This window comes from Sceloporus occidentalis, unplaced genomic scaffold (assembly GCF_023333645.1).
Source record: "Sceloporus occidentalis isolate IW3139 unplaced genomic scaffold, rSceOcc1.0.p SCAF_138, whole genome shotgun sequence".
Lineage (NCBI taxonomy): Eukaryota > Metazoa > Chordata > Lepidosauria > Squamata > Phrynosomatidae > Sceloporus > Sceloporus occidentalis.
Window position 1 is genome coordinate 1,165,327 of NW_028317118.1, and position 16,586 is coordinate 1,181,912.

Genomic DNA, 16,586 nt, shown 5'->3' on the forward strand with positions numbered 1-16,586 from the left:
AATTTTGTAATTCTCATCCCTTTGAGGTTGTCTGATGCTTTTAGAAATGCTCATTGGCCATTTTGGAAAGCAGAAGATATGAGATATAAATGAATGAGAGTTAGCCGCACTTATTCATTAAGCTCCACATGATATAGGCAGTCTGAGATGAGAGGATGCTGCAGAATCAGACAATCCTTTTGACCTGGAGCTGTGTACTAGTCCAGAGCTTGGAGAAGTAAAGTTTAAGGTTAGAACCCTAAAGGTGGGGGATTCTGTGAAGTCTAGTCCAAGAAGTTATTTTTTCCAAGCTCTTACCTCACTGGAAGTGGTGCTCTAGGGTCTCATGTACAGTCCTTCCCCACTACCAGTGCCTTATCCATTTAGCTGGAGGTGCCATAGATTTCACCTGAGACTCTCAGCAGGCTAAGCAGCCTGCCACTGAGCTCTGGTCATAAGGCCTCAAAACACAAAATTTGAGGGGATCAGTGGTGTTTCCAAAAATGATATTAAGCTTCTTCTCCCCTTCTGGTTCCTTGATTTAAATTGACCTCTAATGTTGTTCGTAGCCCTGATATGGGAGGCAGGGGTATAGTGGAAGATTTTGAGCAGTTTTTTTTATCTCTCATTATTTTTCTGATCTGTGAAATGGGAATAATGATGATCTGCTTCACAGAGTAGTTGTGAGGATAAACAATATTAAAAAAAAATACCACTATAAAACAATATAAAGGATTTCTATGTGGATATATTAGCAGTAGTAAATCAAATAGAATTATGGGGTTATGTTCACGTTAACAGTTTTTCAGGATACATGATAGACCACCTCAGAAATAAGTGTTTGTATGTGAGTGAGCCCATACTCATAAATGCTTCCAAATGTAGCTGTTTGTGGATTGGTATTGCAGGCTCATGCCCAGAAAACACCTTCTTGTCCAACCCCACAGTGCTATATATATTATTTATTTCATGTATTTTATCCAGGAAGATTCTCTTGGTAATATTTAGAAGATTTAGTAGATTTTGTTACGTTTTGTTTTACTCCTGGCATTAAATATTATCACAGGCTTGTTGTCTTCACCCGCTTCCCCGTGCCTTGAAAGGATGTGAAAATTTAATCTCCGCTCACCATTATTAACAATGCTTACCACTCTGTAAACCATTCTGCAGATGTGCTGCTAGTTGTTTGGAATCTCACACTCCACACAGGCAGTTGCACATTAAGAGGGGGAAATTCCCATTCTAAAAAGAATGTGGGCTTGTCTATATGAGAACACTAGATAAATTAGGATTTTTAAAATAAGGAGCCATGCAAGGATAGTAATAGATTAGTTTATAGTCCAAAAATTAGAAATTGTGTGAGTAGCAGTCAGACAACATCTAGAGGATCACACATTCCACATCCCTGCCCTAAAGCATACTGATACCTTGATGAGCTTCCACAGAACACTGGGGTTTCTCAGTTTGGAAACCATGATATTAAATAAGTTGGTGGCCAGCCTACAGCACAAATGTTACCTGTGTCAAAGGCAGCTATGGCTCGTGACATTCCTGAACATGAGCAGGAGACCTGGTTACAGCATAGAGGTAGGGATAGGCAACCTCCTGCCCTCCAGATGTTTTGAATTACAGATCCTTTTCCGAACTCACCAATGGTTGGGAGATTATGGGGAATTGCAGTTCAAAAACTGGAGGACAGCACATCACCTCCTTGTTGTAGAAACTGTGCTGTGCTGTACCAATCTCTCCAGAAGTGTTGCCTGTTCTCTAGCTCAGTAGACATTGAAATCCTAGGGACTACCTATAAATGCTAGTGTTGTTCAGTTTGGGGGGTTGCCTTATAGTTCTCTTTCCTGACAAGCCTTTTTATGTTAAAGAAAGGGATGATTGGCTTTTCTGTCCTCAGTTGGTGGGTGCAGAACATATTGTCCGATGTAGAATTGTTCACGTGGCTGTACTGATCCTTATATGACAGGATCATATGCTGTGTTATATAAGTATGAAGGTGTGAGTTTATGATTATACATTTTACTCTGGGTAGTGAGACAGACAGCATGCAAAGATGCTAGACTCCCTTCCTGCCAATTGTGATATTTCTATTTCTCTTTCCTCTCTTATTTGTTTTCTTTTTCTTTTGTTTAACCCCTTAACACTTGTCCCAACAACTTCCTTGAGGAAGAAATAGGTAAGCATAATTCACAGCTTTCTGTAATGTAGAGAAGTCCAGTATGTTTGGGAGACCATGTGTAAAGCAAAATGTTAGGATGCAATCCTGTGCACATTTACCTGTGAATAAGCCCAATTGAACACTGGTGCTTACTGCTGGATAAGCATGCATAAGGTTGTGTTGCACATGTCTTAAGAAATATAGAATAGGTAAAGAAGATAACGTTCTATTTGACCAACTTGCTGTTTAGTACATTTAGCAGACTTTCCGATCTGCTGCATTTCTTTTCCAGTCATGAATGCTAGGAGCAAAATTGACTAGAAGAAGGAATAATTTTTTCTCCAAAATATCAAGATTTGTTTTTTTTTTTTTAAAAATGGGTATATTTTGAAGAATGATAGATGTTCAGGTCAGCAAATATATAATTTTTACCTATCCTATATTGTAGTCTGTTCAGCCAATACATTTACAACATTTGATGTTAACTGTTGATAAAGATACTCTTGTTAACAATGGATGCAAATACACCTGAGTTTTTTTTTTCAAAAGGAATGGCGGAAGAGGGCAAAAACCTATCAAGGAATGCTGCTTTTCACCTTAACTTTTTTAGACTTTTATTTTCATGCTCCTAGTGATCCAGAGTCATTTCATCTTCATGTACCATGTTAGGCCTAACCTAAAGTTGGCACAATATAGATTTTAGGTGTCTATTACAATGGTAAGAATTGCATTCATTGTTAACACACAGTATAACATGTATTCATGACTGTCTGTCTGGTAGCTTTGCTTCCTTCATTGTTACTTACAGCCTACTTCCTTCTTTCTCTAGTTTACATTCTAGTGCTCTGAGAAACTATTCAGGATCGAGGCGATCGAGTAGCTCCACTGCACTGGATGGAGGAAACGTTGGGAAATTTGAATTTGACATCACAGATTTCTTCTTATTTGGATCTCCTTTGGGGCTGGTCCTCGCATTGCGAAAAACAGTCATCCCAACTCTCGATAGTAAGTTCTTGTATGGAATTGGGTGAGGTGGCATTTGAAAATGCTTTCTGTTTCTAAAGGGTTGTGAGAACAAAAAAAGCAAATCTGGATAGCTCAAACTGTAAAACTGATAAAGAAACATTTTTAGAATAAGAAAGCTACTGCCTTCATTCATATGCATATTTTTGTCGCTAGAACTGAGATTTGAAGAAAAAAACACTGTGTAAATTTGTACCAAAAACTGTCCAATTGGACTTTGGCATCACTAAGACATTCTGCATGACAACCAAAATCCCTAAATAGAGTGTGCAGCTTTTAGATAATCTTTTAGATGAAATAAATGTGTGTAGTGCTTACCTTTTTTTAAAAAAGCAAGGAGTGTTTCTACAGGAGGAGAGGTAAGATTCACAGCTGGCCCCAGCTTGGATTTGGTAATCTTCTATGACTGTCCTTTAAATGATCTGTCTTCATCTGTAGGGACCTGTATGTTTCATTTAAAAAATAAGGGTCACTTTGCAACAGTTTAGGGCTGTACAATAAAGAGGAAGAATTCAGTGTGAACAGGTTTTAGAAAAGTTTGTCAAAGTAATTGGCACCTTACTTTAATATATGTTATGATTTAAAAAGATAACCAGTAATGTTAGCTTTTTAAATGCCTTGCAAATGTATATAGTGTCACTTTAATATTTTACTCAGGGATTGAGTACGTTAAAGCAGAATTTAGGTTCATGTGACCTGCCTGGCCTGGATGGCAATGGGAGCTCACCCCTTCCAGGATGTTTTCTCCACTGTCTACAGTGAACTTACACAGTAAATGACCTCATTGTCACTTTTTCACTCCCTCCACCATTGCTTAGTTTTTCAGTTGAGACCAGCCTGCCAGCAAGTCTACAACCTGTTCCATCCTGCAGACCCTTCTGCTTCTCGCTTAGAACCTCTTTTGGAAAAGAAGTTCCACATTTTGCCACCCTTTAATGTCCCACGCTACCAGAGGTTCCCACTTGGTGATGGCAATTCGGCCCTCCTGGGTAAGTCAGCTTTTCCACCAGTAAACACCCAGTATCAGCGACCTAGTTCTGCCTTCCCAACTAGTGTCTTCCAGATGTGTTAGACTTCAACCCACCTCATTCCAGTCAACATGTGGTCATGTTAGTAGCCCAAAATGTATAGAGAAAAGTGAGTTTGGGAAACCTGGCCTAGTTTTTGTTAAAATAGTACACCCATATCTAGGCTGTAGTATTTGGGCATAATGCTTCCATGAAGAATATCCCTCCAAAAAAGAAGAAGAAGAAGGTTTGTCTAGGAATCATCTTCACAACAGCATCTAGTTCTGTATATTCCGATATATCCCAAACACAGGTTTCCCACTTCAGCAAGACCTTGGCCTGTGATGCTAATGCAGTTCCCAGATCAGCAGGAATCTTGTACATGTGATAGTTGGCATTAGAAGTGGCAAGGTTCAGAAATGCCTGGCAGCCTGGGAGTCTTCTGGGAATTGCAGTCTAAAAGACCATTGGCCATGCTGGAGGGAGTTTGAGGGCTATGGTCCACTGGACATGCTGGGACTGGAATCCAAAAAGTAACTTTTCCCAACTTTATTTTTGGATACAACTGTATGTACCCTAAGTCTCAGAAGCCTTATTCCTTAACCCAGCCCTGCACAAAGGTTCCTTTCAGTTACACCTGTACTTGCCTACGGCCTAGTTTCTCTATACCACTGTAAGACAACCATTTACCTTTTTGAGAAAGTGGGTGAGATGAATGGGGGTTTTGATACTTTGGACTTCTCTTTGGAAGTAAAGTGCATTGATTACTATGGAATTCTTTCCAAGTAAGCACTGTTAAGCTCACAACCTCCAAGAAGCCAGAGTCCGGGCTACTCTTTACCTCACTTTTGTACCATATGCCACACTACATGGACTGCCCTCTCCTGACCGTTCCTTTTGGTGTGACGGCAGAAGATCTGCTTTCCCCCCCTTTTCAAAAAGGAAATAGGGGTCACTCTTGAACAGGTGTAAAGCATATGTATGGTTGAATATGGAGAGGGAGTAGTCTGAAAGCATTTACACTGATTCTCCCTGAGCACTGCTTCCCCTCAGATGCTTTTCTAAGAACTAGATTCCCATGAAAGGGTGTGCAAGGGATGGTGAGCCAACCTCTGGCATGTGGAAGTGGTTCAATACCACTTCTCTGCTTTCACCCTTCACAGCCCACTTTATACCTGTTGAGATCTGATTTCTGACACATCTAACTAGACCCTTACTGTTGTTTCCCGTGTCTGAGGTCCTTTAGAGACGTTTTTGACACCAGTTGTGAGTCTGTTCCAATTTCTGTGGCCACATGTCTGTTGTTTTTTGCCCATCTTTGTTTTCTTCCCCATCTGCTTCTAGTTGAAACAGTCCAGAGCAACCCTGTCCTCCTCGTAGAAAGCAGCCCCCTGGTTGCTCTTCAGAACCAGGACAGCTTCATGGAAACCAGTATCCCTGTTCCCATCCTGAATTGGCAAGATGTTTCCAGTAAAAATTCTGGATTTGCTGAGTGTGTGTAATCTGACCTTCCCCATATTGTCTTGTTGTGTCATATTCTCGGGGTTTTGGATGATGCTTGATAAACACTTGGTTGCCCCTAAGGGTCCTGAAAGCTTTCCCTGCTTTTTTAATGGTCAGCTGGATCCCTAGGACAAAAAAACAAACAGAAGCAGAAAGTTGGTTCATTTCAGAGGACTTGAGGGGTGGACAAAATGTTATCCTTTGATATTTTAGAGTTGCGTAGTGTTCTTGTGGGGAGTATCTGCATTAGTCTGTTGCAACAACAAAAGGTTTTATGGCTCTGTGAAACCTAGTAGGTTTTATTTGGCACAAGCTTTTGTGGACTGCGGCCCACTCTGTGCATCTGATGAAGTGGGCTGAAGTCCATGAAAACACATGCCAAATAAAACATGTTAGTCAATTTAAGACATCACAGGACTGTTTAGGAATAGTATGTACAGCAAATCATGAAAGAAACAAACATATAAGTCAACTTTGCCATTAGGTCTATCAGTGTTTAACCCAGTCAAGTTGGGACTAGGGTTCCTCCTCCCTTTGATTTATTTATTTTGCTTTGAAACCCTGTACATGAAGAAGACTTCTGTGTCCCTCAACAGTTCACCTCTAGCATTTTTGGTTCAATACCTGGTTCATTTTCCTGGTATACTTCCTATCTTTTTTTTACAAGGCCCAATTATTTTCTCTGCCATGCAAGCGTAGTTCTGCAAAGACAAGCACAAACTCTGAGGCGATGCTGGCTGAGCTGAGAATTTTAAATTCCTGGAGCTAACAATAGAAATGGATTGGCGTCCAGCGAGAAATGCCTTTCCTCTCTGTGGCACTGCAGGCTGGGATATGATTCAGCTAAAATCCAAGATGCTGAATGTATTTATTTTCCTCCTTTTTGGTAGCTCCAAATTACCTCCCTCAGGTAGTGCAACCAGTTGCTTGTGGTGAGCCTCTTGTGTTTTCCTGCCCAGATAGGAAACAGCCCATCACTACGACTTTGCACCCAATTGCACACTCCGCCAAAGTGGATGGAGTAGTAGCATGCAGAATTACAGTTTGTGTATTTATGACGGACGTGTTGGAAAAGCTGTGCGACTGAGCACAGTAGAATCCAGACAAGTGAAGAATTTCTGATCAGAGGCAGTGGTAGCTGGATGAGTTGGTTCTTTCTGAGTTTGGCTTGTATGCATCAGATGCTGATTGTGCGTGCCCCCTGCTGTCTTAAGATGCAGCGCATATATCATGATTGATGGATGTTCTTCTTTATAAGCTTTATGATTCACCCATGTGGGTTCTTTGTCAATGCAGGGACTTTTTTGAAACATTCTAGACAGGGCAGATGTGCGCAAAGTGCCCCCACATTCCCTGGATAGGAAAACTCTGTTTCTGTCTCACAGAAGTCATTGAGTGGGGCAAAGTCACCCAACAACCAAAATAAAATACAGGAGGCTGCTGGCAATCTGCACCTTAATACTGCTGTTTTTCATGCCTTGTACTTCATCGTACCCCCTTTTTGTTTTTAAGAGAACCTTGGGGGGGGGGGGAAGTATGATGCTGCCTGTGAAAATGTCCAATGTGTTTGATTCCTACACCTGTAAGCATTGCTCAATAGTATGGACTAGTAATCTAATGGGATAATTTGCAAATGTGATTTTCAAAAACAGGACTGTAACCTCAAGACCCTTAAATGGGTCCTAGAGCACATAAAGCCTGAATCCTCCCTAAAAGCCAAGATAACTAAGCTAAGACTGTTGTACTTTGGATGTATCACAAGCCAAAATGGTTCACTAGAAAAGACGATAATGCTCGGTAAGGTAAAAGGCAGCAGGAAAAGAGGAAGACCACATTTAACAGATTTTGGACTTCGGCTCCCAGAAGCAGGAGCCATGTTGGCCAATAGTCTGCAATTCTGGGAGCTGAAGTCCAAAATCTTTTAAAGGGCACAGGTTTGGGGACCACTGTTTTAGATGGATAGACTCAGTCAAGGAAGCCATGATTTCCCTGAACAACAAACATCAGGGTATGAGGAATGAAAAAATCTCTCCCCAGTCTCACAAGGTTCTCACAGTGCAATCCTAAACATGTCTGTTTAGAAGTAAGCCTCACATAGCTCATGGGACTTACTGCCAGGTAAGTGTGTGTTTAGGAATGCAAATTCAGTAAAATTGGTGAGGAACTGGCCAATACCTGTGCTATTAAAATCCCACTAAGATTGCACACATATATTCTGAAATTCAGACTAGAACTCCCCAGGGCACTGGATGAGGGTTTTTTCAATGAGTTTGATGCTCTTATAGAGCCCCATATGTGCAAAGGAACACCTTCAGTCTCATTAGAGATATTCTGATATGAGCTTCTACCATTGGTAAATAAGTAATGCATTTTATTTAGCCTGCTTACAAATAAAATTAATTGCTTATATGGGAAAGCTTTCAAGACCCTTTCTTCTCTCCTTGTTTATGCTTTCACAATCGAGTTACTTTTCCCCCCGCTATTGGTGTTCTGCATGGCTGCATTTCTTTTCAAATTTGCATTGGAAAGATACTGCAAGGTTGTAATTGATTTCTAAAGGCAGTAGATCATGGATCATGCCAATGTCTTGCTTACATTCAAAGTGTGTGAAACAATACTTTAGAAAGCAAAGTAAACCTGCCCCCCAACACAGATCTGATGTTAAGACGGGATGCATGATGTTCACTGACCCATGTATCCCAGTAACATCTGTTAATTTAAAAATCTGATACGATTTTAATCACTGCCTCTTCTGCTATTTTACTGACTGCTTTTGATTTATAGAACTGACACAATTTTATATTCTTTTTATTGACCTTTCCTGAAGTGTCTTGGCTTAGCTTTTTAGAAGTGGAATTTATCAGTTGAGAAATAAATGAAGCATTAAAAATGATGCATGCTGTGACATCACTGGACTCTGACTTTCCCCAGCACCTCAGTGTTGCTGACAGGGATAGGGAAACACTGAGTCTAGTGACATCATGTGCAGAGCCTGGAAAAGGTGCTGGCTGGTGGATTTTGGGAACTGTCATCCAAAGAGTAATTTTTTTCAAGCCTTGATTTGCATGGTATCATTAAACTGAACATATCTCGTTTATGTATATGCTCAAAGCCCTATGGAGAGTTGGAAAGACAACCATCTCTCCTCTGGCCCTGCCTTAGTATAACTCAGCAACTTTGCTCTGAAATTCTTCTGTCACAGTGAGACAAAGATCTTACTGCACAGCATGGTACAGTCTGCGCTGCAGCTCAGAAGCAGCATGCTGTGGCTGTGGAAACACAGGTGATCAAAGTAAGCTGCAGAAAATATCATGGCGCATCAGAGGACAGAGAGAGAAGACTTGAGAGGCAGCATCCTTTCCCTGAGATAAGGTGCTGTGTCAAGAATCCTTCCAGGTCAAGAACTATTGTCAGTTGTCAACTGTTGTCAGTTGTCAATTGGCATCGGATTGGCGTCCTTCTTTTTCTCTGCTGATCCGTGAAATCTCCAGTGCAAGCAATTTACGTTCTTTCATCAAGCTACCATCAAACTACCTCACAGGTTGTATTTTAATCCAGGACCTATATTTAAATATATGTGTATATATATATATATAAGGAAAGAGCAGGTATGGTATAGTGGTTTGAACGTTGGACTACCATTCTGGAGACCAGGGTTCCAATCCCCACTTAGCCATGGAAGCCCACTGGGTGACCTTAGGCAAGTCACACTCTCCCAGAGGAAGGCAAGACAAACCCTCTCTGAATAAATCTTGCCAAGAAAACCCTGGGATAGGGTTGCCTTAGTATCTCCATGAGTCAGAAACTACTTGAAGGCACACAACAACAAATATATAAGGAAATACTGCACTTGCATTTGAGAAATGCCAAAAACTTTACCTTTTGGGGAACAAACTTGAAGGTGCCCTCAAAAGTGTAAGCTTTCAAGATCTCTTTGTCAGGAAGAATGCTACAAATAGGGGATTGGGAGTAGGGAAGAGGAGCATTAGGTTGACTAGGCTCTAGCAACAGTTCTTAGTCTAAGCTTCCACAAGGTGCTTTGTTGGCTTTCAATCAATAATTTTTTACAGTCATAAAACCAGCATTTGTTGTCTTTGAATTTTACCTCAAAGGTTCCAAAAAGCTGGATTTTTTTTTAAAAAAAAATGTTTTTCATTTATGCAAAGAAGTGAAGAGGTGGCACATTTCCCCCCAGTTCTAGGGATCACATCTACAACAGTAAGGTATCAGGCCCATGACAGACTGCGCAAGTCCCATGAGTTATATTGACATTTTACTTTACAGCTCAAGACAAGTAGATTCTTTTATTCTGCACTATGTTTTGCTCTCCTAAGTTCTGGGCCAATGAGCAGAATTTCTAAAGTGAATTCTAGTACTGGAGCAAGGGCAGTTTGCCACAACCTTAGTTTGCTTTAGCTTGTCTGCATGTTCTCTCTGCTTTACACTTTGAGTGCACACATATGCATTGCTAAAAAAAGTTCAAACTAAGCATACATTGTGGGTTGGTTTTTTTTGCTTTGGGGGGGGGGAGTGAGCTGCTGGCGGTTGCACAGGTTGATAAAGCCATTTACTTGTTTTTTTAAAGCTTTGTAAGCCTCCTTGTAATGACTGTGCCCACTGAAAGACAAGTTCAACACCTTGTAAATAAATAAATGCACAGCACTCTGGTGTCTGAAATCCAGAGAGACATTTGTATGAGGATAATTTTAAAAGCATCCCTGGCTTCCAGCCCTGGGACCTAAGGAGGTTCAGCCAAGGCAGTGATTCCTAAGTGAAAGCCTTGGTAAGCAGCAAAGGCACACAGACTGAGAAGTGTTGTGCGGGATCTGGCTAAAGGTATCTTTAGTCCTGCATTCTGTTCATGTGGCCAACCAGATGCCACTGGTAAGACCACAATCTGGACATGGGAGCAATAATCTCTACTTTGTCCTCCTTGTGTTCCCTAGTGACTCCATATTCAGAGTCACAGTGTTTCTGAGCCAGGATATCTGGCTGTCATGATTTACGGCCATTGACAGTCATATTTGCCTCATTTTCTAGGCCTCTATCATCCATTTCTCTTGGCAAAATGCTGTACCTGTGCTTGCCACAGTTTCTCTGTCCAGCGTTTACTGAGGGATTCCGATTGTACTGTAAGCAGTTCTGGGAAAGGTTCAAGAATCTTTTTTCTCAGTTTACACTGTTGTACTGGCTCCAGTCTCCTCAGTCCTGCAATTGCCCTGTCTGAACTGAGTATACACCCAAGTTCCTTATGCACCCCCAGCTTCCTTGCAGCTATGCTTCTGCAAGCAGAGATCAGAGGTGCTGAGCAAACTGTCTTTCATGGTTACTTGTTCAACCGTTACTGACTGAAGAACTTCCTGGAAAACTTCTACGGAAATCTTAGAGCTGCCCAGAACCAAAGCTTGGAAACGTTACTTTTTTGTACCACAACCCTGTGAGTTCCTCCATCAGTGTAAGGGGCTGTGAGCTGTAGTCCAAAAAAGTGATGTTTTCAAAGCCTGCTGAATGCAAAAAAATCACTGCTCTTTACAAGCTGTGCATGTTGGCCAATGGGGTTACCCTAGATTTCTGTTTCCTTCTAAGGCAGTTGTTTCGTTTTCACCATTTGGGAAAGGGTTGCAGAGCTGCTGACCTGTTTGTTTTGGTGTTTGTGCTGCTGCGTGTTTAATTTTTCTGATTGGAGCTCCATTGAAATGTTTGTTCTTTCCAATCGGCTTTTAGAAATACGGACACACTGGTCTTCTGCCATATGTGTGTGAGCGAGGGAGGGGCTGGCTTTTATTTTTGCATCCTGTGTGTCTCCCAGTGACCTCTGTTAGTTTGGTTTAATGCTCTCAATTTCACTGTTTCGTCTCCATAGCGGATGTTGTTCAGTCTCTTGGTGGCGCCTTCATGGATAGTGCATCCCCTTCTGCTCCCATTTCAGCCCCTCAGTTCAGGGGCTTCCGGAGAGCCAGCGAGGCCAGCATTGCCAGCCAGGTCTCGGGAATGGCAGACAGTTACACTGCTTCCAACATAGCCAACAGTAAGTGTTCTCCCTCCTTGGGAATGGGTCTGTCCCCATTAGTTGCACCTGCCAAGACTCCAAACATCTTTGAAGGACTTGCTGTATGGTTTCCTTGTGGTTGTTTCCCCCATTGAGATTCTAACCAGTCATAATCTCTAGATCACTGTCTTGTGACAACAGCTCCTGCCTTTAAAAAGCATCTTCTTTAGAAGGAAAAACAAGAGAGTCTTTTAGGTGGTCATAGCCTTCAAAATTGTATGTCACTTTAATATTTAATATGTGTATGACACTTGAAATATTAAAAGGATTTCACATTTATTATATGGCTTTACTCCTTAAAACAGCCATGTGAAGTAAGCCAGTATCATTTCCCACCTTATTGTAGATGGCTGAGAGAGAGCGACTTACCTGAGGCTACTGAGTGGGCTTATGGCAAAGGCAACGTTTCAACAGGAGGACCCCTGATTTGTAGTATGGTTGCTTGAGCCATTACTTTACACCGCCTCTTTGCCTTTCAGTGGCTGAATATGGCTGTTGGAGCTGTTCCATGTCTGAATGATGAACATTTACACACCGAGATACAAACAAATCTTTCATATGTGCAAATGTTTAAGATCTAAAATAGCCCCTATGACAAAGGCACGGTTGCCTCTTAACTAGCCAAAGCGTTTACTTCATGGCCCCAGTGCATTATTGCAACACAAGAATGAGTTGTATTTTTTTGCATGACTTTTTGTGTTTTAACAAGTGTTATGTTTTATTTTTGTTTTGTCTTTTTAAACGTTGTTCGTTTTAGAAAACAAAACTCACCTCAACCATCTCAGGGGGTTTAGTCTTCTAGCACTGCTTGCCCTCCCTCATAAGTCCTCCACCCAACCCTCTCCCAAAAGACATAGGGCGTCTAAACCTGAAAAGTCCCAGAATCCCTTAGGAAGAAGGTTTGGGAGCTCCTCCCATTGGGAAATGGATTCCATTCTACAGATTCCAGACCTCAACATCAATAAAGGTATTCTGGAGAGAGGAACAGGGGGATCAAGAAGCTGCAGCACCTGACTAACCTCTGTTGCCATCTCCAAAATGAAGCAATCTGCTTTCACTGGGATGCTTTACAATCTTGGTATAGGCTTTAACAAAACACTGCTTTAACTCTGCTTTCAAGACTAACCTTCCCACTGCCACTAACAACCAACTACAGTTGTAAAGGCCATGTAAACTGAACTTAGAATACAGTTACTGTCATTTCTTTGGAGAAAGACCTTATTCCTGATTTCCCTGTTTGGAGAATCGCAAAATTGGCCATATATCTTGAACAGCAAAGAAAAGGTTGGAACACCTCCAGGTGTGAGGTGACCTTTTTTTGATTGGAAACCAAAATAATGGTCAGTTTAGTCTGAACGACATAGTGGTGTCCGTCAGAAATCTAGGAATAAAAACTCAGACTCAACCAAAGGAAAAGATGTACTGTTTGGAGATTTTTTTGGATCAGATTTGTATTCTGATCTGGTACGATGGTCAGCTTAACATTTAGAATCCATCCGCACGTTTGATTAACTGGATATTTTATGAGTTTCGTTCATGAAAAGACTTTCTGATGTGTGCATTTGCTGTAAAGGAGGTGGGAGAGATAAATTTAAGAAAACTAGCAAAACTAGCTGGGGCTTGCTGTCAAAATGCCAGTTTATGAGCTACATGAAAATAAATGGAAATTCTCCTAACAGGCCAGTTTAATTTCCTCTTCCTCCTTTGTCTGCATTTCAGTCACAAATCTGGAAGTAAATCAAAATGCTGGTGGGGGAATTGGGGGGGGTGGCCTTCCTTCCTCAGCGTAACACTTCCTTCCTTTTATTTTGACCCTTGCATTTTTGATATTCTGTCACTGATTTAGAAATGCATGCAGAAATGGTAAGTATGATAGTAAGAAGCTTTAAAGATGGTTTCCTAATCAGTGCCCATAACATATGGTAAGTGTCTGATAAATAAGCACGGGATCAAGAGATCTTACTGAGAAAGCTGGGAGTATGATTTGTTTGAGTAGGTACAGTAGGTCTTGTTATCCGCTGGGGTTTGGTTCTAGGACCCTTTGTGGATAACAAAATCCATGGATGCTCAAGTCCCATTAAATACAATGGCACAGCAAAATGGTGTTCCTTATATAAAATGGCAACATAAAGCTTGGCTATTTGGAATGTATACTTTTTTTGAATATTTTGAAGCTGTGCATGCTTGAATCCATGGATAAAAAATCCGTGGATTAGGAGGGCCGACTGTAATTTGCATGCATAGTCTGGGAATGAGGGCTTGGTGCCCTCTCTCTCTGTTCCAAAGACCTGTGGCCCTTTCACACTCCATATTGTATGTTACTTGTATATAAGTCTAAAAAATTTAGTTTGAAAATGGACCCAAAAAACCTGAGTCACCTTATCCACCGGTCATTGTAAGTACTTCATCTTAATTCTTATTCAAGAAAAGAAAAAAGGAGCCATCCAATTCTCTGAGTAGAGTGGCAAAAGGTGAAAGCTTAGTCCATTCTGCGAGAACCTGAAAGAAGCAGCTACCTCTTCTACTCTCTCTGCCATGACTCGACTTCTGGCTTTTTTGAATGCCAGGGCAGGGAAATGGCAGAGGTGGCACCTCTGCTGAAAGAAGTGCCAAGAGAGTAGAGAAGGATCAGTGCTCCTTTTAGGTTCTGCTGGGATGGACTAAGCTCTCGCCTTTTGCCACTCTACTCCGAGAAGAGGATTCCAGCAATGAGGAATCACGCCTCTACTTTTTTACCTTCAATTTACCCACTGGTCATATCAAAATCCTTAATTTTGGCCCCAAAACCTGTCCTCGCCTTACACATGAGGTTGACTTATACACAAGTATATATGTGTGATTATAATACCGTGATTACACTTTCACTGCCATTGCTGCAACCTTCAAAATCCTAAGATGGTTAATTTGTTAATTGACAATTTGGTAAATAACAATTTTAGTCTCAAGACCAGGCCTACTGAAATGAATCAGACTTTTTACTCAATGTTGACCAAAGTCTCGTGGATTTCACTGGTATAGTGCAGTTGGGATTAAACTTAAATTTAGCCTTTAGTATTGATATGTCCAGAGACATGGTTTTCTGACAATTCAATTTGAATAGTGGTTGGCCTGGAACATGAAAGACGGACTTTATTTATTTATTTTAATGCTGGGTGTTGTCTCCTTTTTTCTGCTCTCAGTTGCTGCCAAATGGTGGGGAACCAAAAGGATAGACTATGCTCTCTATTGCCCTGATGCACTAACTGCCTTCCCCACAGTAGCTTTACCACACCTTTTCCACGCAAGCTACTGGGAGTCAACAGATGTGGTTTCCTTCCTTCTCAGACAGGTCAGTTCTGTGTGGTTCACCAATCTCCAACCAGTGGCATCACTAGGAATGTGTGGCAGGTGTGGACTGCATAATTTTTTTAGACTTATAGACGAATATATATGGTATGCTGAAAGGAGTTAAGGTTGGATTGAATGAATCTAGAAAAGTAATGAGTCCTTCAGCTGGAAAAATATCAGTTGTAGTCTATATCATAATGTTAATTTATGACAACACTGTTGCATCCAGGACACTTCAGTGTTACTTTTTGCTATTACTAATTTTTGCTCTTAATATATAAATGGAGACTCCAGCCACCATTCAAGGTGTTCTTCTAGCCTACCATTTGTCTCCATCTCTTCATGGTCTTGTAACATGATTTGTACAAGATCATCACCTATGACTTTTTGTTTAATTCAGAGTAACTCCCAACTTCTTTTTTTAAAAAATGACAAGGGAAAATGCAAATACACCAGATCCTACCTTTAAATTAGTGCAGAGATATAGACATAGTAGCTCAGTAACATGTCTAGCCTTTGAGCACTCTAGTTCAAATAGATCCTTTGCAAACCAAGTGGAGATTATGTTCTAGATTTTCTGGAGGAATCATTGATCAGGCTGTTCTTCCTTCAGGTGATGAGGCATGAGAATTCCAGTATTCTGGAGCTGGATGGGAAAGAGGTCTCTGTCTTTACACCTTCCAAACCCAGGGAGAAGTGGCTTCGCAAGAGGACCAATGTTAAGCTAAGGGTAATGACAGAGGAGTTTTGGGGGGTGGGAATTATCAGCCTTACAGTTTTTCTTAAAATTTAATTTTACATCATCAAACAAAGCAAAATATTAATCGATCAAAATCATTGAACATTGCACTAACATGTTTCTGTCCCATCCTATATCCAAAGATTTCAGCATGAGAGGTGTGTGTGTGGGTGCACGTGCATTCACGTCATTTGTCGGCATGTAGTGACTCCCCTGAATTTCAAAGTGTTATCTTAGGCAAGGAATACTCAAAGATGGTTTTGCCAGTTCCTTCCTCTGAAATATAGCTTACAACACCTGGTATTCATTGGTGGTCTCACATGCAAGTGCTAACCAGGGCTGGACTTGCCTAGTTTCCAGGATCAGATGGGATCTGGTGCCTTCAGGGTAGGTACAAGCTATGAAATAATCTCCAGCAATTTCAAGCAGTTTACAAGAGCTTATGCCAAGGAATCTTGTAGCACCTTTGGGACTAACCAAAAAAAAGAAGTTGGTAGCATAAACTTTTGTAGGCTTAAGTCTTAAGGAGATACAAGATCCCCTCGCATACTGATCCAGGTTAACATGCTTTGTCTTTGAATTCTACAAGAGCTTAGAACAACTTAATATATATCAGTCTAAAACAATTAATACATATCAATCTAAAACAGTGAACACGAAAACAGAAATCCACAGCCCAGTCAAGCTGTAATCACTGAGCACCAAAAGCTTTGTTGATGCCAAAATAAGGTTCTCTTGAAAGTGCCCTCCATGAAGTGAAAAAAATGCTGTATAAATAAATGCATAATCATA

At 41.0% G+C, this 16,586-nt stretch overlaps 1 protein-coding gene across 6 annotated transcripts in view; it reads left to right on the plus strand.

Annotated features, from left to right (window-relative positions):
- The window catches only part of LOC149281142 (membrane-associated phosphatidylinositol transfer protein 2-like), a 124,267-nt gene that overhangs the window by 98,788 nt on the left and 8,893 nt on the right, over window positions 1-16,586 (plus strand). For 2 of the 6 annotated variants that reach the window (XM_089499712.1, XM_089499713.1), the window contains 7 exons: window positions 2,976-3,151; window positions 3,988-4,158; window positions 5,521-5,670; window positions 11,543-11,707; window positions 12,486-12,695; window positions 14,908-15,056; window positions 15,669-15,785. In XM_089499712.1, coding sequence (XP_089355838.1) covers window positions 2,976-3,151; window positions 3,988-4,158; window positions 5,521-5,670; window positions 11,543-11,707; window positions 12,486-12,695; window positions 14,908-15,056; window positions 15,669-15,785 — 1,138 coding nt within the window. The remainder of the gene's footprint in view (window positions 1-2,975; window positions 3,152-3,987; window positions 4,159-5,520; window positions 5,671-11,542; window positions 11,708-12,485; window positions 12,696-14,907; window positions 15,057-15,668; window positions 15,786-16,586) is intronic. The other 4 variants (XM_089499715.1, XM_089499714.1, XM_089499716.1 and 1 more) reach the window with 4 other exon arrangements.